The sequence below is a fragment of the Myotis nattereri genome (assembly GCF_964212035.1).
Source record: "Myotis nattereri genome assembly, chromosome: 1".
In the NCBI taxonomy this organism is placed as follows: domain Eukaryota; kingdom Metazoa; phylum Chordata; class Mammalia; order Chiroptera; family Vespertilionidae; genus Myotis; species Myotis nattereri.
In genome coordinates, this window is record NC_138075.1 from 130628646 (window position 1) to 130651340 (window position 22695).

General features: G+C 42.9%; 1 protein-coding gene across 3 annotated transcripts in view; it reads right to left on the bottom strand.

Annotated features, from left to right (window-relative positions):
• Positions 1–16856: 16856 nt before the first annotated feature.
• Positions 16857–22695, bottom strand: part of LOC308533329 (coiled-coil domain-containing protein 144A-like) — a 63509-nt gene continuing 57670 nt past the window's right edge. For all 3 annotated transcript variants that reach the window (XM_081111270.1, XM_081111269.1, XM_081111268.1), the window contains 2 exons: positions 18284–18560; positions 16857–17721 (listed from right to left, as the gene is read on the bottom strand). In XM_081111270.1, the coding sequence (XP_080967396.1) occupies positions 18315–18560 (246 nt within the window). In that variant the 3' untranslated portion in view covers positions 16857–17721; positions 18284–18314. The remainder of the gene's footprint in view (positions 17722–18283; positions 18561–22695) is intronic.

Genomic DNA, 22695 nt, shown 5'->3' on the forward strand with positions numbered 1-22695 from the left:
ACGGCGGTGGTGGTGGGAGCCTCTCCCGCCTCCGCAGCAGTACTAAGGATGTCTGACTGCCAGCTTAGGCCCCACTCCCCATGGGTTAGACATCCCCTGTGGGCTCTCGGACTGGGAGAGGGTGCAGGCTGGGTGGAGGGACCCTCCTCTCAGTGCACGAATTTCATGCACTGGTCCTCTAGTCACTAATAAAGCACAACTATAATAGTCATCCCTACACAGTTACTTCTAATTCAACCCACACATTTTAATAAATATATCTTCCTGCCTATTCTATCTCCTTAACTGTTTTCTGAGTTCTCCTTTCCTTTCTCTTCTATATCTGTACCTACTTGCCACTTTTACCTCTGTTTTTCACCTCCAGTTTTATAGCCCTAAAATCCATTCATCATTCTATTGGCTGGTTGATCTCTATAAATGCAAATCTGATCTTGCTACTTCTTCAGTAGCTCCAGGTTTGTCACATGATTCAGCCCAAGCTACTCAGCATGGTACACAAGGTTCTTAATTATCTCACTCGCAACCTATCACTACACTCCTACCACCCAACATGACTGTCCATATATCCTGTACAGTTCTTATAGTGCACCATCATTCTGTCCCATTTTCTAGATTGATCACCTCACCTGTCCCCAGAACAGTTTCTTAGTTTGTGTTCGCTCAGAAGCAGACTCTCAGACAAGAGTTCTTATTGTTGGAAACAATTATAAAAGTCTATGAAATGGAAAACAAACAAAAAGACTACTGAGTACCCTATCTCACCCTCCCAGTTATCTCTACTTTTTCATTGTCTTTGAGCTATTTCACAACTCTAAGTTGTAGAAAACTATTACCCATGAAAATACTTTCCACACACACATAAATTATGCCCAGTGGAATGTAATTGATTGTTGTCCTATAGATATTGACCAGTTCTTCCAGTTTTACACCTACTTGTAAATTTATTTCACAACATTCCTTATCTGACATCTATATATAGTAGTTTGAATGCTCCTTTGAATAGGGTTGTTATATTTAGCAAATCAAACTAACAAGATACCCAGTTACATTTGAATTTCAAATAAATAGTTATTTTTTAGCATAAGTATGGTCCCGTTCAAAAATGTAGATATATTTACACTTTAAAAATATATCTAAAACTCAAATTTAACATCCTACATTTTATCTGGTAATTCTACCTTTCTTTCAGTTGTGACATTCTTCATTTTTCTCATTAAATAATAAGTTAAATAAAACCATTGGTATGTATTTATTTTACAATTGTATGAAAGTCTTGATTTTACTTTTAAAAATCATCTCATAACAGGTTACAAGTAGTTTATTTGGGTAGCAGGGAAATAAGGAAGTGAGACAAGGTAGGGAAGCCAGCTTATAAATACACATTATGAAGCCAGTTACTACTGTGGTTAACTGCAGGTAACTCTGCCGGGGGCACTCCCAGTCAGTATGGCCACATTCCTCATAGTTATCTCAGCCCTGGGTAAGGAAGGTGAGCTATTTATCCAACAACCGCTATACTTAACACTCCATCCCAGACCTTTCTTTTGATCCTAGACCATTTACCTATGATGGAGGGCTGCTTGTGAGGGAGTGGGTAATTTCCAGAATGTCCAGCCTCTCATGAATATGGCCAAAGAGCCAACTCCAATAACATTTGAGCCAGTGTACACTGCTGTTGTAAAGACAAAGAAATATAGGCAGGCTACCAACAGCACCCGTTACACCGGTCAAATGTACACATACTTCAAGATAATCACAAATGCCATCTTCTCTATTACACCTTTGTTAGTTCCCAATAGTGGTTAACAGTTCTTGCTTCATGGACTCTTTATGCTTCATAAAGATGTCTCTAATGGAAGCTTTGACAACTATCACACTTATTTTTCTCACTATGTGAATCTCCTCCAAATCGATTTAAAACTTCTGAAGAATAGAGATCAAGTTTTATCTGTATTTATAGACCCAATTCCTGGTAAATAATATAGAAACGTTTGTTGAATGAATGAGTGAATTGAATAAATGGAATAAATGTATGGCAATTTGAAGGAAGAGGTTAATCGGAGAAGGCTTTAGAAAAGAGTTATATCTCAGCAGGGTCTTGACGGTTAATAGTCTACCAAGACAGAGAAGTCACTTCAAGCAAGAAAATCATTATAAGCAAATAAATGAAGAAAGAGGATTTATATTCAGGTAGATGTTGTTTGGCCTTTTCAGTAGCAACCATTTCTCTTTCCCTATATATGTTGGGTGCTTTTCCATTCTTGCTCCTGAAGCACTTTAAAAGTCCAACCTTCAGAGAGGTCTTTAAAAAGAATGACAGAGCTACACTGTGGTAGTCTTCATCACAGCTTCTCCCCGAATGAATACAACCAAAAACATCAGCAAATGTTTCATAGGAAGCAATTCAGCATTGAGAGGCACTACCACCGCTTCCATTTTCCTCCTAGGAGGTCATAATTGCATTGTATCTCCTAATGCAATTAAAATTTTCACACCGCCATCAAGATTGATGTATATGTAAACTAAATAACTTAAAATCATTCTCTTTTGAGTCCTTAGGAGAAACATCTCAAAAAATTCTCTCTTTTATCCTAGTGTAGAATCAGATTTCCCAGCATATAAAATGGCTTGTTTGCCAAAACCGGTTTGGCTCAGTGGATAGAGTGCCGTCCTGCGGACTGAAGGGTCCCAGGTTTGATTCCGGTCAAGGGCATGTACCTTGGTTGCGGGCACATCCCCAGTAGGAGGTGTGCAGGAGGCAGCTGATCAGTTTCTCTCTAACTAATGTTTCTAACTATCTCTCTCCCTTCCTCTCTGTAAAAAATCAATAAAATGTATTTTTTTTAAAAAAAATGGCTTGTTTTCTCAACCTAATAATGAAAGCCTGGGTACCTCCATCACTCATTCCTTGGATTCACCAATTTTTATTTTAAAAGCTTAAAGATGAAAAATAAAACCTGTGCAGTCTAGCCAATTAAGAAATACTGACATCATGAATAATTACATACATAACTAAGGTAAGATCACTGAAAACAAAAACTTTAGCATAAATCAAGAAATGTTAATTGAGGAATTTAAGATTTATGAAACGTCTCTAATTACATAGAGTATAAGAAATTCAATGCCTATTCATGATGCAATAAGGGATGTGTAAGACATTCTGGGCTTTACCAGGAAGCAAACCTACCAGGTCATTTGATAATCAGTTGTGACCAGTAAGACAAGACAGGAAGCTAGACTCTGTGCCCAAGGCTTAAGGAGAAAAATCCCAATCAACAATAACAACAAAAATGATTTTTGATGGGTTAATCATCAATTTAATAAGCTTCATATGGGAATGTGGCAAGTCCAGTCTTGACTGAGATGGGCAATGAAGAAGAATTGTTTGTGTATTGAACATGTGTATGTTTACTGGTTGTGGTCAAGCTCTGATGAAGAACCACATTGTGGATCTGGTAAATTTGTTTATGTTATAGCTTGTCTCCATCCAGTAGACATGTCCAAGATATCAGGATTATAAGTATTCATGGTAGGATTCATTTAGAATTTGACAAGATCTTTTTTTATTGGACTCAACCTGATCTGGGATAGCTAATCCATTTTCTCTCCTTATTCTCTATTTGCTTGGAATTCAATTTGCTTCAGTGGAATTCTAATAGATTATAACACCTTATATAATTATTTAAGTCTTAAATCAATCCCTGTATAAAAATCCCTTAGCTCAGTCTTTGGAAAATTGTAAGTGCTTGATAATTATTTTTTCTGCTTCTCTAAATCCCTGAAAATTGAGGCAGATAAAAAGTAATATTGATTTGGCCAAAAATGATAAATTTGGAACCTATGGCTGGCTGAAGAACTCTGTAAATACAGACTATAATAGGCCTCCAACCCTTAACAGCAGGTCTAATTTTATGCTTAATCCACACATAGGGTTTGGAAACACCAAATGCATTGCCTTCCCTAGCCAGAATTCTATTAGGAACTAGGACTGAGACTCCTGGAAAAAAAGGAGATATCTTAGAAGGTCAAGGATGCTTGAATTACTAAACTCTTTATCTAATAAGTTAAATGCACATGAGTAAAAAAGCATTAAAAGGTAACCAAATAAGGAAAAAAAATTTTGTTGTTTCACTCTTTCAGTTGGTGAAAAAAAAAAAAGTTGGACTTAAATGATTTTTACTTATGTTTTGATTAAAAGTCTCAAAACAAGATATTTTCCAAATAACATTTCAAACAGAGCAATGCAGACATCCTCCATAGAATAACATTGTGCCTTTTGGGATGAGAAGTTTTGTTCTGAATACTGTTGCCCACCTTGTCAAGGAGCTGCAAGGTGGTTCTGGCTAATGGTAAACAGACCAGATCAATGAAATGATGGACATCATTCACACTGAAACCACAAGGTCACTGTTGCAGAAGACACTGCTCAGCCCAGATTCTGCTTCTGGACTTTTCCTTTCCACAGAAGTTCCACTAAGGTGAGCCTCTTTATTTGCAGTCATTCACTGACTAAACAAATGCAATTTCCTGGGGGAGATGTGGTGTGCTTTGCAGATAATTGCTATTGTTCTGAAAAGGCCTCTTCGGTGCCTACCAGAATCTTAAAAATAAAGTGCACCATGAAAGCACTTACATTCCATTTCAAGCATTCAATTGCTTTATAGTATCTTTCTCTCCCTCCTGTAGTCAAAATGTTTAGTTAAATTTGATCAATTTTGTAATTCTCTTTGCATTTATATTATGCTCACATTTTCTTCTGTAGTTGGATAAGAGCCATTTGAAAGAGAGTTTATGCCAGGTTCATTGTGCATGTATGACTAAATAATATTATAACACAAATAGTACAAATCTGAATAAAGTAATCGAGTAGATATTTTTCCTGCAAAAGGATTTCATGCACTGGTAAAGTTTTAGATATGCTTGTGCTGTACTGAAGACCAAGGGTTTTGTTGGGGAGAAAGTCAGACATGGTTTCAAACCTTAGCTTTACCATTGATGGGTTCTATGATCTTAGCTAAATGAATATTCGTGAGTCACAGTTACAAATACGCTAAATGTTAATGCAGCTCCATCAATTAAGCATGAATGACGATAATAGTACCGACTTCAAAGGGCTGCTGTGGAAATAAAAATGTATTGTATATGAAATGATTGCTCCATAGCAATAAAAATAAATGCTACTCTTATTTTTTTTTTATTCTCACCAGGAAAGATAATAACAAATAAAACTTATTCAAAATACAAGAGATCTACCTCCAAGAAAAAGAAGTCTTTTTCTTCTTAAAAGCAATTTCTAGAAAAGCTGCTATTTAGTTGGTTATACCAGTTGTTGACTAATTGAATCACACCAATAACCAAAATAATAGAAATGAACTGATGAGTCAACGAAATTTTTTGTTTTAAACCTTTTATTTTATTTTATTTTTTTAATTATTTTTTTTATTGCTTAAAGTATTACAAAGGGTATTACATATGTGTCCATTTTATCCCCCCGCCCTAGACAGTCCCCTAGCCTCCCCTATCCCCCAGTGTCTTATGTCCATTGGTTATGCTTATATGCATGCATACAAGTCCTTTAGTTGATCTCTTACCCCCCTACCTCCTGCCCCCCAACCCTCCCCGGCCTTCCCGCTGCAGTTTGACAATCTGTTTGAGGCAGCTCTGCCTCTGTATCTATTATTGTTCAAAAGTTTATAGTGGTCTCTATTATCCTTGAATGAGTGAGATCATGTGGTATTTTTCCTTCATTGACTGGCTTATTTCACTTAGCATAATGCTCTCCAGTTCCATCCATGACGTTGCAAATGGTAAGAGTTCCTTCCGTTTTAGAGCAGCATAGTATTCCATCGTGTAGATGTACCACAGTTTTCTAATCCATTCATCTACTGATGGGCACTTAGGCTGTTTACAGATCTTAGCTATGGTGAATTGTGCTGCTATGAACATAGGGGTGCATATATCCTTTCAGATTGGTGTTTCTGGTTTCTTGGGATATATTCCTAGAAGTGTGATCACAGGGTCAAATGGGAGTTCCATTTTCAGTTTTTTGAGGAAACTCCATACTGTCTTCCATAGTGGCTGCACCAGTCTGCATTCCCACCAGCAGTGCACAAGTGTTCCTTTTTCTCCACATCCTCTCCAGCACTTGTCGTTTGCTGATTTGTTGATGATAGCCAGTCTGACAGGTGTGAGATGGTACCTCATTGTTGTTTGGATTTGCATCTCTCCGATGATTAGTGACTTTGAACATGTTTTCATATGTCTCTTGGCTTTCTGAATGTCCTCTATTGAAAGGTGTCTATTTAGGTCCTTTGCCCATTTTTTGATTGGATTGTTTATCTTCCTTTTGTTAAGTTGTATGAGTTCCCTATAAATTTTGGAGATTAGGCCCTTATCAGATATGACATTGGCAAATATGTTTTCCCACACAGTGGGTTTTCTCGTTATTTTGTTGATGGTTTCTTTTGCTGTGCAGAAGCTTTTTATTTTGATGTAGTCCCATTTGTTCATTTTCTCTTTAGTTTCAAGTGCCCTAGGAGCTGTATCAGTGAAGAAATTGCTTCAGCATATGTCTGAGATTTTGTTGCCTTTGGATTCTTCTAGAATTTTTATGGTTTTCTGTCGTACATTTAAGTCGTTTTTCCATTTTGAGTTTATTTTTGTGTATGGTGTAAGTTGGTGGTCTAGTTTCATTTTCTTGCATATATCTGTCCAATTTTCCCAACACCATTTATTGAAGAGACTATCTTGTCTCCATTGTATGTTCTTGCCTCCTTTGTCAAATATTAATTGAGCATATTGGTTCGGGCCGATTTCTGGGCTCTCTATTCTATTCCATTGATCTATATGCCTATTCTTGTGCCAGTACCAGGCAGTTTTGAGAACAGTGCCTTTGTAATACAACTTGATATCTGGTATTGAGATCCCACCTACTTTGTTCTTTTTCAGGATTTCTGCAGCTATTCGGGGTCTTTTTTTATTCCAGATGAATTTTTGGAGAGTTCATTCTAGATCTCTGAAGTATGCCGTTGGTATTTTAATGGGAAGTGTGTTGAATGTATAGATTGCTTTGGGTAGTATGGATATTTTAATGATGTTGATTCTACCAATCCATGAACACGGTATGTTCTTCCATCTGTTTATGTCTTCCTCTATATCTTTTTTCACCGTCCTGTAGTTTTCTGAGTAGAGGTCTTTTACCTCTTTAGTTAAGTTTATTCCCAGGTAGCTTAATTTTCTTGGTGCGATGGTAAACGGGATTGTTTTTATAATCTCTCTTTCTGAAAGTTCATTCTTGGTGTATAGAAATGCCTCAGATTTCTTGGGGTTAATTTTGTATCCTGCTACATTGCCAAATTCATGTATTAAGTCTAGTAGCTTTTTGATGGATTCTCTAGGGTTTTGTATATATAATATCATGTCCTCTGCAAATAAGGACAGTTTTACTTCCTCTTTTCCAATTTGGATGCCTTTTATTTCTTCTTCTTGCCGAATTGCAATGGCTAACACTTCCAGTACTATGTTGAACAGGAGTGGTGAGAGGGGGCATCCCTGTCTTGTTCTTGTTCTTAGGGGAAATGGTGTTAGTTTTTGTCCATTGAGTATGATGTTGGCTGTGGGCCTGTCATATATGGCTTTTATTATGTTGAGGTATGAGCCTTCTACTCCCACCTTGCTGAGAGTTTTTATCAAAAATGGGTGTTGAATTTTGTCAAATGCTTTTTCTGCATCAATTGATATGACCATGTGGTTTTTTTCTTTCAATCTGTTTATGTGATATATCACGTTTATTGATTTGCGGATATTGTACCATCCTTGCATCCCTGGGATAAATCCTACTTGGTCATGGTGTATGATCTTTCTGATGTACGACTGGATCCGATTTGCTAAGATTTTGTTGAGGATTTGGGCATCTATGTTCATGAGGGATATTGGCCTGTAATTCTCTTTCATTGTGTTGTCTTTCCCTGGTTTTGGTATTAGGGTGATGCCGGCTTCATAGAATGAGCTTGGAAGTGTTCCTTCCTCTTGAATTTTTTGTCGTAGTCTGAGGAGGATAGGTTTTAGTTCTTCCTTGAATGTTTGGTAAAACTCCCCTGTGAAGCCGTCTGGTCCTGGGCTTTTGTTTGATGGAAGCTTTTTGATGACTGCTTCAATTTCTTCCATAGTTATTGGCCTGTTGAGATTTTTAGATTCTTCCTGATTGAGTTTTGGAATGTTGTATTTTTCTAGGAATTTGTCCATTTCCTCCAGGTTGTCTAGTTTGTTGGAGTAGAGCTGTCCATAGTATTTTTTAACAATCATTTGTATTTCTGTGGGGTCTGTTGTTATTTCGCCTCTATCGTTTCTGATTTTGTTTATTTGGGTCCTCTCTCTTTGCTTCTTGGTGAGTCTGGCTAGAGGTTTGTCAATCTTGTTTATCCTTTCAAAGAACCAGCTCTTGGTTTCATTGATTTTCTGTATTGTTTTTTTGGTCTCTATGTCATTTATTTCTGCTCTAATCTTTATTATCTCCTTCCTTCTGTTCACTCTGGGGTTTTCTTGTTGCTCTCTTTCTAATTCTTTGAGTTGTAGAGTTAGATGATTTACTACCAATTTTTCTTGTTTTTTGAGATAGTCCTGTAGAGCTATAAACTTCCCTCTCAGGACTGCTTTCATTGTGTCGCATAGGTTTTGGATTGTTGTGTTTTCATTGTCATTAGTTTCCAGGATGTTTTGAATTTCTTCTTTGATCTCATTGGTAACCCAATCAATATTTAATAGCATGCTATTCAGCTTCCAGGTGCTTGAGTATTTTGTGTTGTTTTTATTGTAGTTTATTTCTAATATTATGCCATCGTGGTCTGCGAAGATGCTTTTTATGATTTCAATCTTCTTGAATTTGGGGATACTTTGCTTGTGACCCAATATATGGTCTATTTTTGAATATGTCTTATGAGCACTTGAGTAGAATGTATATTCCCTGGCTTTGGGGTGAAGTGTTCTGAAGATGTCTATTAAGTCCATCTGATCTAGTGAGTCATTTAGGATTGCTGTATCTTTGCTGATTGTTTGTCTAGAGGGCTTATCCAGTGCTGTCAGTGGTGTATTAAAGTCCCCTACTATGATTGTATTGTTGTCGATCTCTTCTTTGATATCTTCCAGGAGTTTTTTTATGAATTTGGGTGCTCCTGCATTGGGTGCATATATGTTTGCCAGGGTTATATCTTCTTGTTGTATTGATCCCTTTAGTATTATGAAGTGGCCTTCCTTATCTCTTGTTATGGCCTTCACTTTGAGGTCTATTTTGTCCGATATAAGTATTGCTACCCCAGTTTTCTTTTCCTTTCCATTTGCCTGAAAGATATTTTTCCATCCTTTCACTTTCAGTCTGTGTGAGTCCCTTCTAATGAGGTGGGTTTCTTGTAGACAGCAGATGTATGGGTCATGTTTTTTTATCCATTCAGCCACTCGATGTCTTTTGTTTGGAGCATTTAGTCCATTTACGTTTAAAGTTATTATTGAAAGGTACTTGTTTGTAGCCATTTATTTTTTGTGTTGCTGTTTTCTTTCTGAGCTTTTTATTTCTTATTTTTATACCAGTCCCTTCAGCATTCCTTGCATTGCTGGCTTGGTGGTGATAAACTCCCTTAGCCTTTTTTTGTCTGTGAAGCTTCTTATTTCCCCTTCAAGTGAATGATAGCCTTGCTGGATAGAGTATTCTTGGATTCAGTCCTTTGCTTTGCATCACTTTGTAAATTTCCGTCCATTCTTTTCTGGCCTGATGTGTTTCTGTTGAGAAATCATTTGACAATCTAACAGGAGATCCCTTGTATGTAACTTTCCGTCTCTCTCTTGCAGTCTGTAAGATTCTCTCTTTGTCCTGAACATTTGCCATGGTAATTATGATGTGTCTTGGTGTGGGTCTTTTTGGGTTCACCTTGTTTGGGACTCTTTGGGCTTGTGTGACTTTTTTCTTCCCCACCTCAGGGAAGTTTTCTGATATTATTTCTTCTAATAGGTTTTCTAATCCTTGTTCATCTTACTGTTGTTCTGGTACCCCTATTATTCGTATGTTGTTTCATTTCATGTTGTCCCAAAGCTCCCTTAGGCTCTCCTCCTGTCTTTTAATTTTTTTCTCCAATTGCAGTACATTTTGGGTGTGTTTTGCTTCCTTGTCTTCTAATTCACTAATTCGGTCCTCCACTTCTCCTAGTCTACTGTTGATACTTTCAATGGTGTTTTTCATTGCAGCTAAATCACTCTTCATTTCTTCTTGGGTCTTACTTAAGTTGTTGATTTTTTCATCTGTTTCTTCTAGCTTCTTCCATATGTTATTGATTTTTTCATCTGTTTCTTCTTGCTTCTTGCAGAGGTTGTCGATTTTTTCCTCCATCCAGTTTAAGCACTGTAGGACCTTTATTCTGAATTCTTTTTCTGTCATGTTGCATGCCTCTGTATTACTTAGCTGCTTTTCTGGAGAGTCCTCCTTCTCTTTCCTTTGGGGGTTTCTTTGTCTACCCATGTTTGATCTCACTGACATATCTAGACATTGAGTCATTCAGTGGCTGCTCCCTGGGTGGCAGTGACTCCTTGGTCTGTGGTTGTTCTTCGGGCGGTTGCGGTAGCAGCTGCTCCTCAGTTGGCAGCAGCTCCTCTGGTGGGTGCTGTTCACAGCTGTGGTGGCTCTTCTGCCTGGTGGGGGGAGGTTTCACGTACAGCTGCTGTTCCTCAACAGAGGGTGTGGTGCTCAGGAGGCTGCTGTAGCTTGCATCTGCTGCGTTGATTCAAAGGCACAAAATACAACACAACAAGGCACCACGTACCAGGTAGTATACACAAATATATTCACGATATTAATAACCCCAAATAAAGGTGACCGCCTGAATTAAGAGAATTAGGGGATAAGGAAGAAGGACGATAAAAGAGAAAAAAGAAAAGTAGGGACCAAAAAAAGGAGTGCAAAAATGAAATTGGGAAAAAGGAGGGGGGAAAATAAAAGCGAGAAATGAAAAGAAAAAAAAGAGCGAAAAGAGAGAATGAAGTGGAAGCGGGGAAGAGACTTTTTATATGAGGAGAATACTCCTATAGAACCGCCACTAATCCCAACAAATTCCAGCAACAGCTCCCTGGAGATGGATGCAAAATAGAAACAACCAATAATATAACAATGAAAATAGAATGGAGAACACTAATCCCAAAATAAAATAAAGAGAAAATAAAATGGCACTTTAAAACATGGTAAAATGGTAGCAGTAATAATACTGGTTAAAAGTAATAAGGTAGTAATTAAAAGGGTAAAATCAGGTGATGGAAAAAGAAGAAGAAAGAAAGAAAAATAAAAGAAAAAAGAAAGAAAAAAAAAAGAAAAAAAATGAAAAAAAAAATGCAATAGTGAAGGTCCTTCGGATCTTCTATTCTTCAGTCTGGCTCGCCTTTAGTCCTGCCAGGTATTCAGGAGAGTGTTGAGTTTCCCTGCGATACACTGTTCCTCGGTGTTGTAAACCACAGTCCTTATTTTATAGCAGGCCGTATTTGTTTCCCAGACTGCCTTCTTTTGTGTTTAGCAAAGAGTCAGTTTGTGGCTCCGCCTCTGGGTGGCAGTGTTCTGGGGTTGGCCTCTGAGGCTACACGACATCTCTATTGCACTTAAAAGTGATTTGGAGAGGTCAACTATCCAGAGCTGGTACCTTAATAGTTACCCGCTCTGTGTTGTTGCTGGGATTGAAAATCCCTCTGTAGGCCAGACCCTGTTAACTCCCAGGGACTGATCAGATTATTTTAATCCTTGATCTCGTTCAGGGTGGAATCTGGGTGTGCCTGTGCTCCTTGCCTGGGGGCTGGGGGGAGGAGTCTCACTCTCCAGAGAGAATGGCTGCCCCAGTCCTGGGCTCAGGGGTGTCTCAGCACTCAATTCGCTGCCACCTCTCCCGGTCCCCCTTCTCTCCTCAGTCTCTCCCCAGATTCCACTCCTCCACACCCTCTCCCTCTCTTCAGCACAGGTGAGTGTCTATATCCGAAATGTCCCATGAACAGGATTCAGTGAGAACAAACAAACAAACGCCAGCCGTGGAGACGGGGAAGGCTTGGTTCCTGTAAGCTCTTCTCTTACCGGCACTGCATGGTCTGGTCAGCTCTTCAGGCTGCCCTCTTTAGGCTCAGTCCTCCGTGATCACAGAACCCAGCTCTCAAATCCCCCGGCGGTGCCAGGAATCCCGCAGATCTCCTTTCCCCAGTCAGGGGCTGTGCCTGTCCCGAGGGACGCGGCTGTCTGCCACGCGGTCTCCCTCCGACCCTCTGGGCTCAGAGGTCTGGCAAACTTTCCTGCCCAAATCCCTGGTTTTTTGGGGGTTTTTTTTTTGTTTGTTTGTTTGTTTTTTACATTTCCAGGAGAGTTCTGCCCTTCCTGGCTGCAAACCGTCTCACCAGCTGAGCAATTTCGCCAATTCGGGGTGGGTGTTATTAGTTTCAGCTGCTCACTCCATTTGCTCCGGGACATGACCTGGGATGCATCTGCCTATATCGCCGCCATCTTCTCTCCCTCTGAAGATGCCCTTGGACATATTTAGCAGCCACCTTAGAGATTTAAAAAAATAAGTCCCTCAAAGACATCGCCAAGCATTTGCCATTACCACGCTGTGCAATGCACTCACTACCTTGGAGATATTAATCATTTGACACCAAGGCATAATTTAGAGCAACAACCTCTAAGGGAGAACAAGATAGCCTGGCTGGTGATCAAATGACCAAACACATCTCCAGAGGCCATGGCTTATCACATTGTTACCAAAGTGTTGGAGGTGGCATCTGCCTTTCTGTCTTCCCCACACCCTCCTCCTGTAGATCACATTATTTTTAGCCACTTTGTCAATTATACTGTAAATATTATTTACACCCCTATGTTAATCTTTGCCTATTTAACATGTATGGCTCTATGTAGAGTAGAAAAACTAAGGATAGTTTGTCTAAAGGCACCCTCTAGTGATAATAACAAAGATCACAATCAAGAAAGTAAATTTACCAAGAACCAGATTGTGTTGGACTAACTTAACCCATTGTGTTTAAGTTGTTATCTTAAATGTTTCTATTTAGGGGAATTCTGACAAGCTACCTACACTAATAAAAGAGAAACATGCAAATTGGTGTTCCTCCGCTATGTCCACCAGCCAATCAGATTGACTATGCAAATTAACCCAACAAAGATGGCGGTTAATCTGCATACGCAGGCACAGAGCGAAGACTGAAGGTTCCGGCCTGAGTGAAGACTGGACTGAAGAGGCTTGGCTTCTCTGCTGAGGCCGGACAAAAGACCTGGGTCCCGGGTGCCGGAGGAAAACCAGTGCCAGCAGCCAGGGGAAGGAAGGCCTATTGCGCAAACCTTCAAGAAACCAGCTTCTAGTTTTATAATAATACTAGAGACCTGGTGCACAAAAATTTCTGCACTGGGGGGGGGGGGTGGGGTGAAATTCTCAGCCTGGCCTGTGCCCATTTGCAGTCCAGGACCCCTTGGGGGATGTCCACCTGTTGACTTAGGCCCACTACCCAGGGGATCAGGCCTAAGCTTGCAGTCAGACATCCTTCTGGCAGCCAGGGAGCCCTCAGGGGATGTCCGACTAAAGGCTTAGGCCCCCAAGGGTCAGGCCTAAACTGTTAGTTGGACATTCTTAGTGCTGCCACGGAGGTGGGAGAGGCTCCTGCCACCACCTCTGCACTGGCCAGCCATGAGCCAGCTTCTGGCTGAGTGGCACTACTCCTTGGTCTGACCTAAACCCCAGAGATTAGTACTTCATTTTACAACTTTTTCTCAGTTTATAGGCAGCAGAAAACTCAGACCACACAGTCAGGTGTGCGAGAAATGTTGCTTTCTTTATTGTTTAGTAACCAAACCTAACTACAGCTTCAGCCCTCATTCTGCCAGGTGAAAAAACAAAAACAAAATATTATTTAACTTAGGTTCCCCACCCCCTTCTCTGGAGTTGTGCTTCCATGTCAGACAGTGTGTGTCTCAGGCGGAGGTGCCAGAGAACCGAGCAGGTCAGGACATCTGGGCCTGAGTCTTCTGTCTGGGCTGCCCCCACCAGCTGCCCTTGGCCCTCACCTCAGAGCTCAGTCCATGCTGATCCCGGTATATTCTCCTCATCTGGGCCTGGAGGCCTCCGGAGTCCAATGTGCTCTCTCCCTCCCTCCCTGCCACCTTCTCTCTCTCACACAAAGAGCTACTGGGTTTTCTGGGGTGAGGTCCTCTGACACCTTCTCAGCCCTGTTGCAGGGGCACCATCTTGGTGCCTTGGTCACGGCCACAAAGCTGTGTGGCTGCTCTCAGACCCTCCGTCTCCTGCTGCCTTAGGGAGTGACTCAGTGGGAGGGGAGCATCACAGTCCTTTTTACATGGCCGCCAACAAACACTCAGCGTTCCTTCCCTCTAGTTCTCCTTCTCCTCCTCACCCAGTCCAGGCACGTCTATGTGCAGGGCAGGGGAGGGTGGGAGGCAGGGGTGTCTCTGACCCAGCACACAGGCTTCCAGATCCACTGCTCCCCCAGGAGGCCTTCCATGCTCTAGACCTTGACACCCAGAGCCTGTCTCCTCTCAGCTGCAGGTCTTTGCCTGCAGTGCTCAAGTCTGTTTAGATCAGTGGTTCTCAACCTTGGCTGCACATTAGAATCACCTGGGAATCTTTTAAAAATCCTGAATTCTGGGCCTCCTCCTCTGGAAATTCTGTTTCTTTGTTACTGATGTTGTGGCCCCACCCCATAACAAAGAAACAGAATTTCAGGAGGATGAGTCCCAGAAATCAGGATTTTAAAAAGATTCCCAGGTGATTCTAATGTGCAGTCAATGTTGAGAACCACTGGTTTAGAGGCCTGAAGTCAAGAAGTGCCTCTTTGTTCTCTGCTTTCTGGAGGCGGTCAGCGTGGAACAATCCTGCCCTGGATTGGGGTGGGGTCTCTGGGTGTTAAGAATACCAGGAGGGGGAGCACAGACTCCTCCGAGAACTCCGAGAGGGGAAAGGCAGCAAGCACCCCCTCACCTCTAGCCCCAGGATGTTTCTTTAGAAGCAGAAGCCTCGTCTTGTGCAGGGGCCTGTGCTGGCTGCCTCAGTTTCTCAGAAACAAAGAATTTGATGAACGTCTTTTCCCCACTGCTGTGGCTGCTTCATCTGTTCGTTCTTGCATTTTTCATTTTTCATTAGCTGCTAAATCACCCCTGTGGCTGCAAACCTGTTGTGCCTGACATAGCCTGCAGGGGGCTATGGGAGCTGTGCAGGGACAGCAGAAGGGGCAGGGGGACCTGGCCTGCAGGGAGGGTCAGCGGTGCCTGCCGGGCTATCTCAGAGGATGTGGCTTAGGATAGGTACTGTCCTTTGGCAACTTTACAAGGGGAGGCCATGTCCTCTGCTCCCCACTTTGACTGAGGGGCAGAAGTTCTCCTTTCTGTCTGGCCTCATAACTCAGTGGATCATGGTGGGATGCGGCAGGCAGGCAGCTTCTGTGGCTGCACACGGGCGCTGGCCTGCGGCCTGGCACCCGCTTCTCAGGCCGCAGTTAGGGTCTTCTGTGGCTGCACAAGAGGGCCTGGATGGCGGCTCACGCCAGCTCGTTCTGTCCTGCCCTGCCTGCAGTATGCAAATTAGCCACCATCTTCATTGGCGGTAAATTTGCATATCACGCTGATTAGCCAATGGGAGGAATAGTGAAGATACAGTCAATTACCATGTTTGTCTATTATTAGATTACACTAAAGGCCCGGTGCACAAAAATTTGTGCACTCGCGGGGGGAGCAGGGTCCCTCAGCCCGGTCTGTGCGCAGTCTGGGACCCCTCGGGAGATAACCACCTGCTGGCTTAGGCCTGCTCCTGGGTGGCAGAGGGCAGGCCCAATCCTTAGGTGCAGCCCCTGGTCGGGCTCAGAGCAGGGCTGATTGGGGAGTTGGGGCGCCACCCCCTGTCATGCACAGAGCAGGGCGATAGGGAGGTTGTGATGCCACCCTCAGTGACGCTCAGGGTAGGGCCGATTGGGGGGTTGGGGCACCGTCCCTTTTCATACTCCAGGCAGGGTCGATGGGGAGGTTGCAGCGCCACCCTCTGTCACGCACAAAGCAGGGCCAATCAGGGGGTTGTGGCACTGCCCCCTGTCATGCACAGAGCAGGACCCCTCAGGGGGTTGGGGTGCTGCCCCTTGTCACACACAGAGCAGGACCCCTCAGGGGGTTGGGGCGCTGCCCTCTATCACCCACAGAGCAGGGCCAATCAGGGGTTGGGGCGCTGCCACTCTCACACTCAGGGCAGGGCCGATGGGGTGGTTATGGCTCTACCCCATCACACACAGGGCAGGGCCCGTGGGGGACGGGGGGGGGGGTTGGGGTGCCGCACCCTGTCACACACAGAGCCACAGGGCGATCAGGGGGTTGGGGAGCTCCCCCCCTATCAGGCACAGAGCAGGGCTGATCAGGGGGTTGGGCGCCTTCCCCTGTCACGAACAGAGCAGGGTGGATAGAGAGGTTGTGGCCCCGCCCCCTGGCACACACAGAGCCGCAGGGCGATCAGGGAGTTTGGGCACTGCCCCCTGTCATGCTGATCCCCGGGGCCGGGAGGCCTCGTGGCTCTGCTGATCCCGGTGCTGGGAGGCATATTACCCTTTTACTATATAGGGTAGAGGCGTGGTGCACAGGTGGGTGCCAGCTGGTTTGCCCTGAAGGGTGTCCTGGATCAGGGTGGGGGTCCCCACTGGAGTGCCTGGCCAGCCTGGGTGAGGGGCTGTGGGCTGCTTTCTGGCTGGGGGTGCCTGAAGCTCCCCACCGCTTCTTTCTTTCTTTCTTTCTTTCTTTCTTTCTTTCTTTCTTTCTTTCTTTCTTTCTTTTTTTCTTTCTTTCTTTCTTTCTGGGCCAGCTTTAGCTTTGAGGCCTGGCTCCAGCTCTTAGGCCTCCGCTGCTGAAAGTAGGTTTCTGGCCTTTGCTTACAATGTTGCAATCCTGCTGGCTGAAGCCCAGTGGACTAAAGCAGGTTTCTGGGGTTTTGTTTAGCTTCTATATTTGTAACAATGTTTCAAACTGCAAGCTCAGAGGCCAGCAAGGCAGGCGGGGAACGTTGGAGTCCTCCGTCACTGAAGCAAGCAAGCCTCATGTTAGTTTCAAGCTGCCTGGCTTCCGGCCGCCATCTTGGCTGGCAGTTAATTTGCATATCTTGGTGATTAGCCAATGGGTAGGGTAGCGGTCGTATGCCAATTACCATGTTTCTCTTTTAGTAGATAGGATTGCTAAATCTTAGAGCTTCAGCTTAAAGACTAGTAGATCAAGTTAATACATAAAAATATTAAGGGGAAAAACACCAAAGGCACGTAAAACCAAAAAAGGAGGAGAGATTAAACTGTCTTGAAGGAACATTTGAAAGGTAAGTTTATTTACTAACATCATTTGCCAAAGTTATAGTATTTAGTTAGCTTTCATGCCCTACTAATCTCATGACCCTGGCACAATAGTAATTATGTTTTAAGTTTAGAGGCTAATTAATGAGTTAAATTTATTTTCTCTGAGTCTGCATTTGACGTATAAAGTTCATTGCTTTTCCAATAATTTTCTGTGTTCCAATTCTTCTTGGTAGAGTCACACATATATTTCCGATTCTCTTCTTGCTGTCATCTGGAGAAGTTTTCAAAAAGAGGAGTTCTAAGTTCCAGTTGACTTCTTATTGAAGCATTATGAATACATATTAACTACTCTGGGGTTTCTTGAGATGCTCTTTGTGTCTAAAGCAAATACAAAGGATACATTTTTAAAGTAAGTATAACCTGAACAGTTATAATTGTTTTCTTTAGTTTTGAGTCAACGACTCAGAGATCATCATTTAATTGTGAAAAAAAGCTGACACTTAAAATATTTATCATCAATGTACACTGAATTAAATCTGAGTTATAGAGTTAATCATTCTATTAGTACTCATGTAATCTGAGAATTCAAAGAATAATAGCTTCAGTTTAAAAAATTTAAAGTAGAAGGATATAAATTCAAGAGTATGGGACAATTTTTAAATCTCCTTTTCCCCTTTTCTTTCAAATAGTTCTGTTTAACATCAACTGGTCTTAAAAATAAAATGATCCTCTACTAAGAATCATTTGAAAAAGATCAATTTAGTGATAGTAATGTTGGAAACTAAAATACTGCAAAGGAAAAACAGATGCAACCTTCCTTCTAGAAATCTACAAAATAAATTTCCATTAAAGGAAGTAGAGGAAAAGGGAAAACACTGTATTTATCCAAAATGAAATTTGCAGTGAAGTAAATTAAAGCACATTAAATCAATAAATTAACCTGTAAAAATAGAGTTGTGTCACTTTTTCCCCTACATCCTTGTAATTTCTTCAAACTTTAAATTATACTTTTCTCCTACACAGTCTTCTTCCATATGCATATTCATTTGTGTTACGAGGTTTTCTGCTCTATCTTTCCACTTCTCTTTTTCAGACTTTAATTCTTCACATCTCTTTAGAAGTGCTTCCATTGATAACTTCTGTTGAGGTGTCTTTTCCTCATCCAGACGTATGCATTTTGAAGATGACGGTTGCAGTTTTGCTATAAGCTCATCATTCTGCATGAATAAAAGAATATAGTTTGGTTATGAAGGTGTGGACACCAGTATGAAATTTTGAAATGAGTTCAGTTGCAATAAAATGTTATCTGTACAGTGGTAGAGTCTTCGAATGTGGAACCTTGAGTTACTCAGAATCAAGACCAAAGTTAAAACGACCAGGAGTCACAAAAATATATTTACTGTTGTCGTCTTTGCACACAACGTCTGCACTTGACTTTATACTCCTTTTCCTATGACTGTTTCATGTGTTTCCTCCACAAAATGACTACACGTTGCCCCTTAGTGAGAAGTTTCTTACCTCTTGCCCCATTTTAACTCTTCATAATCTTTAAAAAAGTTTTAGAGATATCTTATTGTGGTACTCAGGACTGTCACCAAATGCTTCCCAAGATAACACTTTCAAAATAAAACTAATTCATCTTATGAGCATGGATTCTAATGCCATCGGTCTTTTACTGAACCAGAAACATTTGATGCTAATTTAAGTTGCATTCCAAGAAGACATGATTCCCTGGATTACAGAGAAATTAAAACTTTTACTGTTAAAGTTTAGCGACATAAGCCCTACATTTTTTAGAACCAAAAAAGTGGGGGTGGGAGGCTGAATTCAATAATGCTATCTTTAAATTCTTTGTTACTTTTCACAAAATAAGGGAAGATACTAAACAAAACAACATCATCATCCTATCTAATAATAGACAAAGATGGTAATTGACCATACCTTCGTTACGCCTCCCATTGGCTAATCAGCATGATATGCAAATTAGCCACCAACAAAGATGGTGGCTAATTTGCATACTGCAGGCAGGGCGGGGCAGCACAAGCCACCATCCTGTCCCTGTGTGCAGCCCTGGGCACGGGGCTTCAGCGGTGCCCCACCCCCAGCCAGGACCCTGGGTGCCACCTAATACCCGCGCTGCCTAAGCCCCGCCCCCAGCTGGAACCCCCGTGTGCTTCCTAAGCCCTGCGCTGCCTAAGCCCCGCCCCCAGCCTGGACACCATGGCGATTTGAGAGCAGGAAAATGCCCGTCCACCGGGAGCACCCAGCAGGGCCTGACCCCAGGTGCCCTGGCAATCCAGTGATCGGTGAGCAGGAAAGTGTGGCCTGTAGGCAGCACCCAGTAAGGCCTGCTCCTGGGTCACCATGGTGATCCCAGAGAAGGAATGGGTGGACTGCAGGCAGCACCCCACCCTGGCCACAGCTCAAGGGAGAGTACAACATGAGTGGAGGCCAGGAGCCTGACAGATCAACAGAGAGGGGCACCTGCTCCAAGCCTCCATGGTGTGGCTAGGGGTAGGTCCCCAGCAGACACACACATGCACACACACACACAGAGCCTACTCTGAGCCTCCAATGTGGCTGGGGGCAGAACCCCAGCAGACACATACACACACACACACACACACACACACACACACACACACACGGGACGCCTGCTCTGCACCTCTGCTACCAGACTGTAGCTGTCAGTAGGACATCCACTGATGGCTCCCTGACTGAGGGACAGGCTGGGCTGAGGGAACCCTACCTCCCAGGGCATGAATTTCATGCAGCGAGCCTCTAGTTAACAATAAAAGACTTGCTGGAATGTCAGTCATAATGGTGACTGCTGTGTGACTGCTATGTCTGGTGCCATCTGACTCTCTCCCTAGGGAGCTCAGCCTGAGAACTCACCACCGTGTTGTGAAGAACCAAGCAGCCCAGGCCACATGGTCAGTCCTCATACAGGTGTCCAGCTGAGACTGCCCCAGCAAGCGTCCCAGTCAAAAGCCCACTGCCCCTGACAAACCCGTGAATGAACAAGCCTTTAGAACAGTCGTTATCAACCTTGGCTGCACATTAGAATCACCTGGGAATCTTTTTACAATACTGATTGCTTGGCCTCATCCTTCGGAAATTCTGTTTCTTTGTTACTAATGTTGTGACCCCACCCCATAACAAAGAAACAGAATTTCCGGAGGATGAGGCCCAGAAATCAGGATTTTAAAAAAATTCCCAGGTGATTCTAATGTGCAGCCAAGGTTGAGAACCACTGCTCTACATGATGCTACTTCCCAGCTTCAAATCATCCCAGCTGATGGCAAGTGGAAAAGCAATGAGCTGGCCTCTGCCGATTTGTGAACAAGTAAATGCTGCTTTAAGACATGAGGTTTGGAGGTGGTTATTAAGCAGCAATAAGTAACTGGAACAGATACTGACAATAAGAATAGAGCGCTGGTTTTGGAGAAACCAAGATGGCGGCATACATAAACACCGGAAATTGCTGCCTCCCACAACAAATTCAAAAATACAACTAAAAGACATCATCCAGAACCACAGGAAGGCTGGCTGAGTGGAAAGTCTACAACTAGAAGTAAAGAGTAAAGCACACTGAGACTCAGAGGAGGTGTGGAAGTGCAGAGGTACGGAGGCACACATGGCAAGGGCTGGCAACTGAGGACGGGGCTGTCTTTTTGAATCGGGCGGGAGTCACATGCCCCCGACTGCTCTGAACTCCAGTTCTGGGTGAGTCTCTGGGGACCCAGACTCATACAGGGAGAAACTGGACTGTCTGGCAGCGGGCAGAACTTGGAACTCGAGGGCGGCTTTCTCTCAAAGGTGCTTGCAGTGATTACTGGGACACTGAGACGTGGAGACCCTTAGGGCAGGGCTGAGGATCAGCCATAGATGCTTGCTCAGCTCTGTTGATTCCCTGAGACCCCGCCCCACCCAAGCTGCTACAGAGGCTTTTGTATATGAATGGCCTGGCCCTTTGAAAACTGAAAATTACCTAACAAACTGCAGCTGGGCCAGACAGACCCAGAACTTCCAAGAGAAGGCCCACGGCCCCACAGCAGCTTGCTTTGCTTCACAGCTGGGCCTCAATTGGGTACCTTCAAACCCCACACAAGGAAGGGGAATCTGCAGCTCTCTTCATAGCTCCTGCTGAGTAGCCTTAGACAGAGGCTAAATTAGCACCTCCTTAGATCCAAGAGCCAGTGTACCCAGTGGTCAGATTGGGACCATCCAGGTTACAACTCCTCAGATCCATAAGGGACACACTCAGGGGGCTGACTCAGTGAGCACCAAAGCCCCACTGAAGCAAGTTTTGCCTCATAAGGGTCTCTTCAGCACAGAAGTTCTCCCACCGTAGACACAGCTGACTCTCACAGCCAATTGGCCTGGAGGTCAATTCCTCCCAGTGATACCTACAACAATCGAGACTTAACTACAACAATACTGTGCACAAAGTCCACAAAGGGGTGCACCAAGAGTGTCCATCTCAGGTAATTGGGGAGGCTGAGCCACTGGGCACTATAGGACACCTAGCACAGAAAGCCACTCTACCAACACAGGGAAGCATAAAAAATGCGGAGACAAAGAGACAGAAATGACAGAAATGGAGGAAAGTAAATGACTGGATATAGAATTCAAAACCACACTTCTAGGGTTTTTCAAGAACTTTCTAGAAACCGCCAATAAATTTAGTAAGACCCTCAAAAAGTCTGGTGAGACCGCTGATAAATGTAGTGAGATCCTCAAGAAATCTAGTGAGACCCTTGAGGTTATGAAAAAGGACCAACTGGAAATTAAGCATACACTGACTGAAATAAAGGATATTATGCAGAATTCCAACAGCAGACTAGAGGATCTCAAGAATCAAGTCAAAGATTTGAAATATGAAGAAGCAAAAAACACCCAACCAGAAAAGCAAAATGAAAAAAGAATCCAAAAATATGAAGAGAGTGTAAGGAGCCTCTGGGACAGCTTCAAGCATACCAACATCTGAATTATAGGGGTGCCAGAAGAAGAGAGAGAGCAAGATATTGAAAACCTATTTGAAGAAATAATGACAGAAAACTTCCCCTACCTGGTGAAAGAAATAGACTTACAAGTCCAGGAAGCGCAGAGAACCCCAAACAAAAGGAATCCAAAGAGGACCACACCAAGACACATCATAATTAAAATGCCAAGAGCAAAAGACAAAGAGAGAATCTTTTTTTTTTAAAATATATTTTATTGATTTTTCACAGAGAGGAAGGGAGAGAGATAGAGAGTTAGAAACATCGATGAGAGAGAAACATCGATCAGCTGCCTCCTGCACATTTCCCACTGGGGATGTGCCCGCAACCCAGGTACATGCCCCTGACC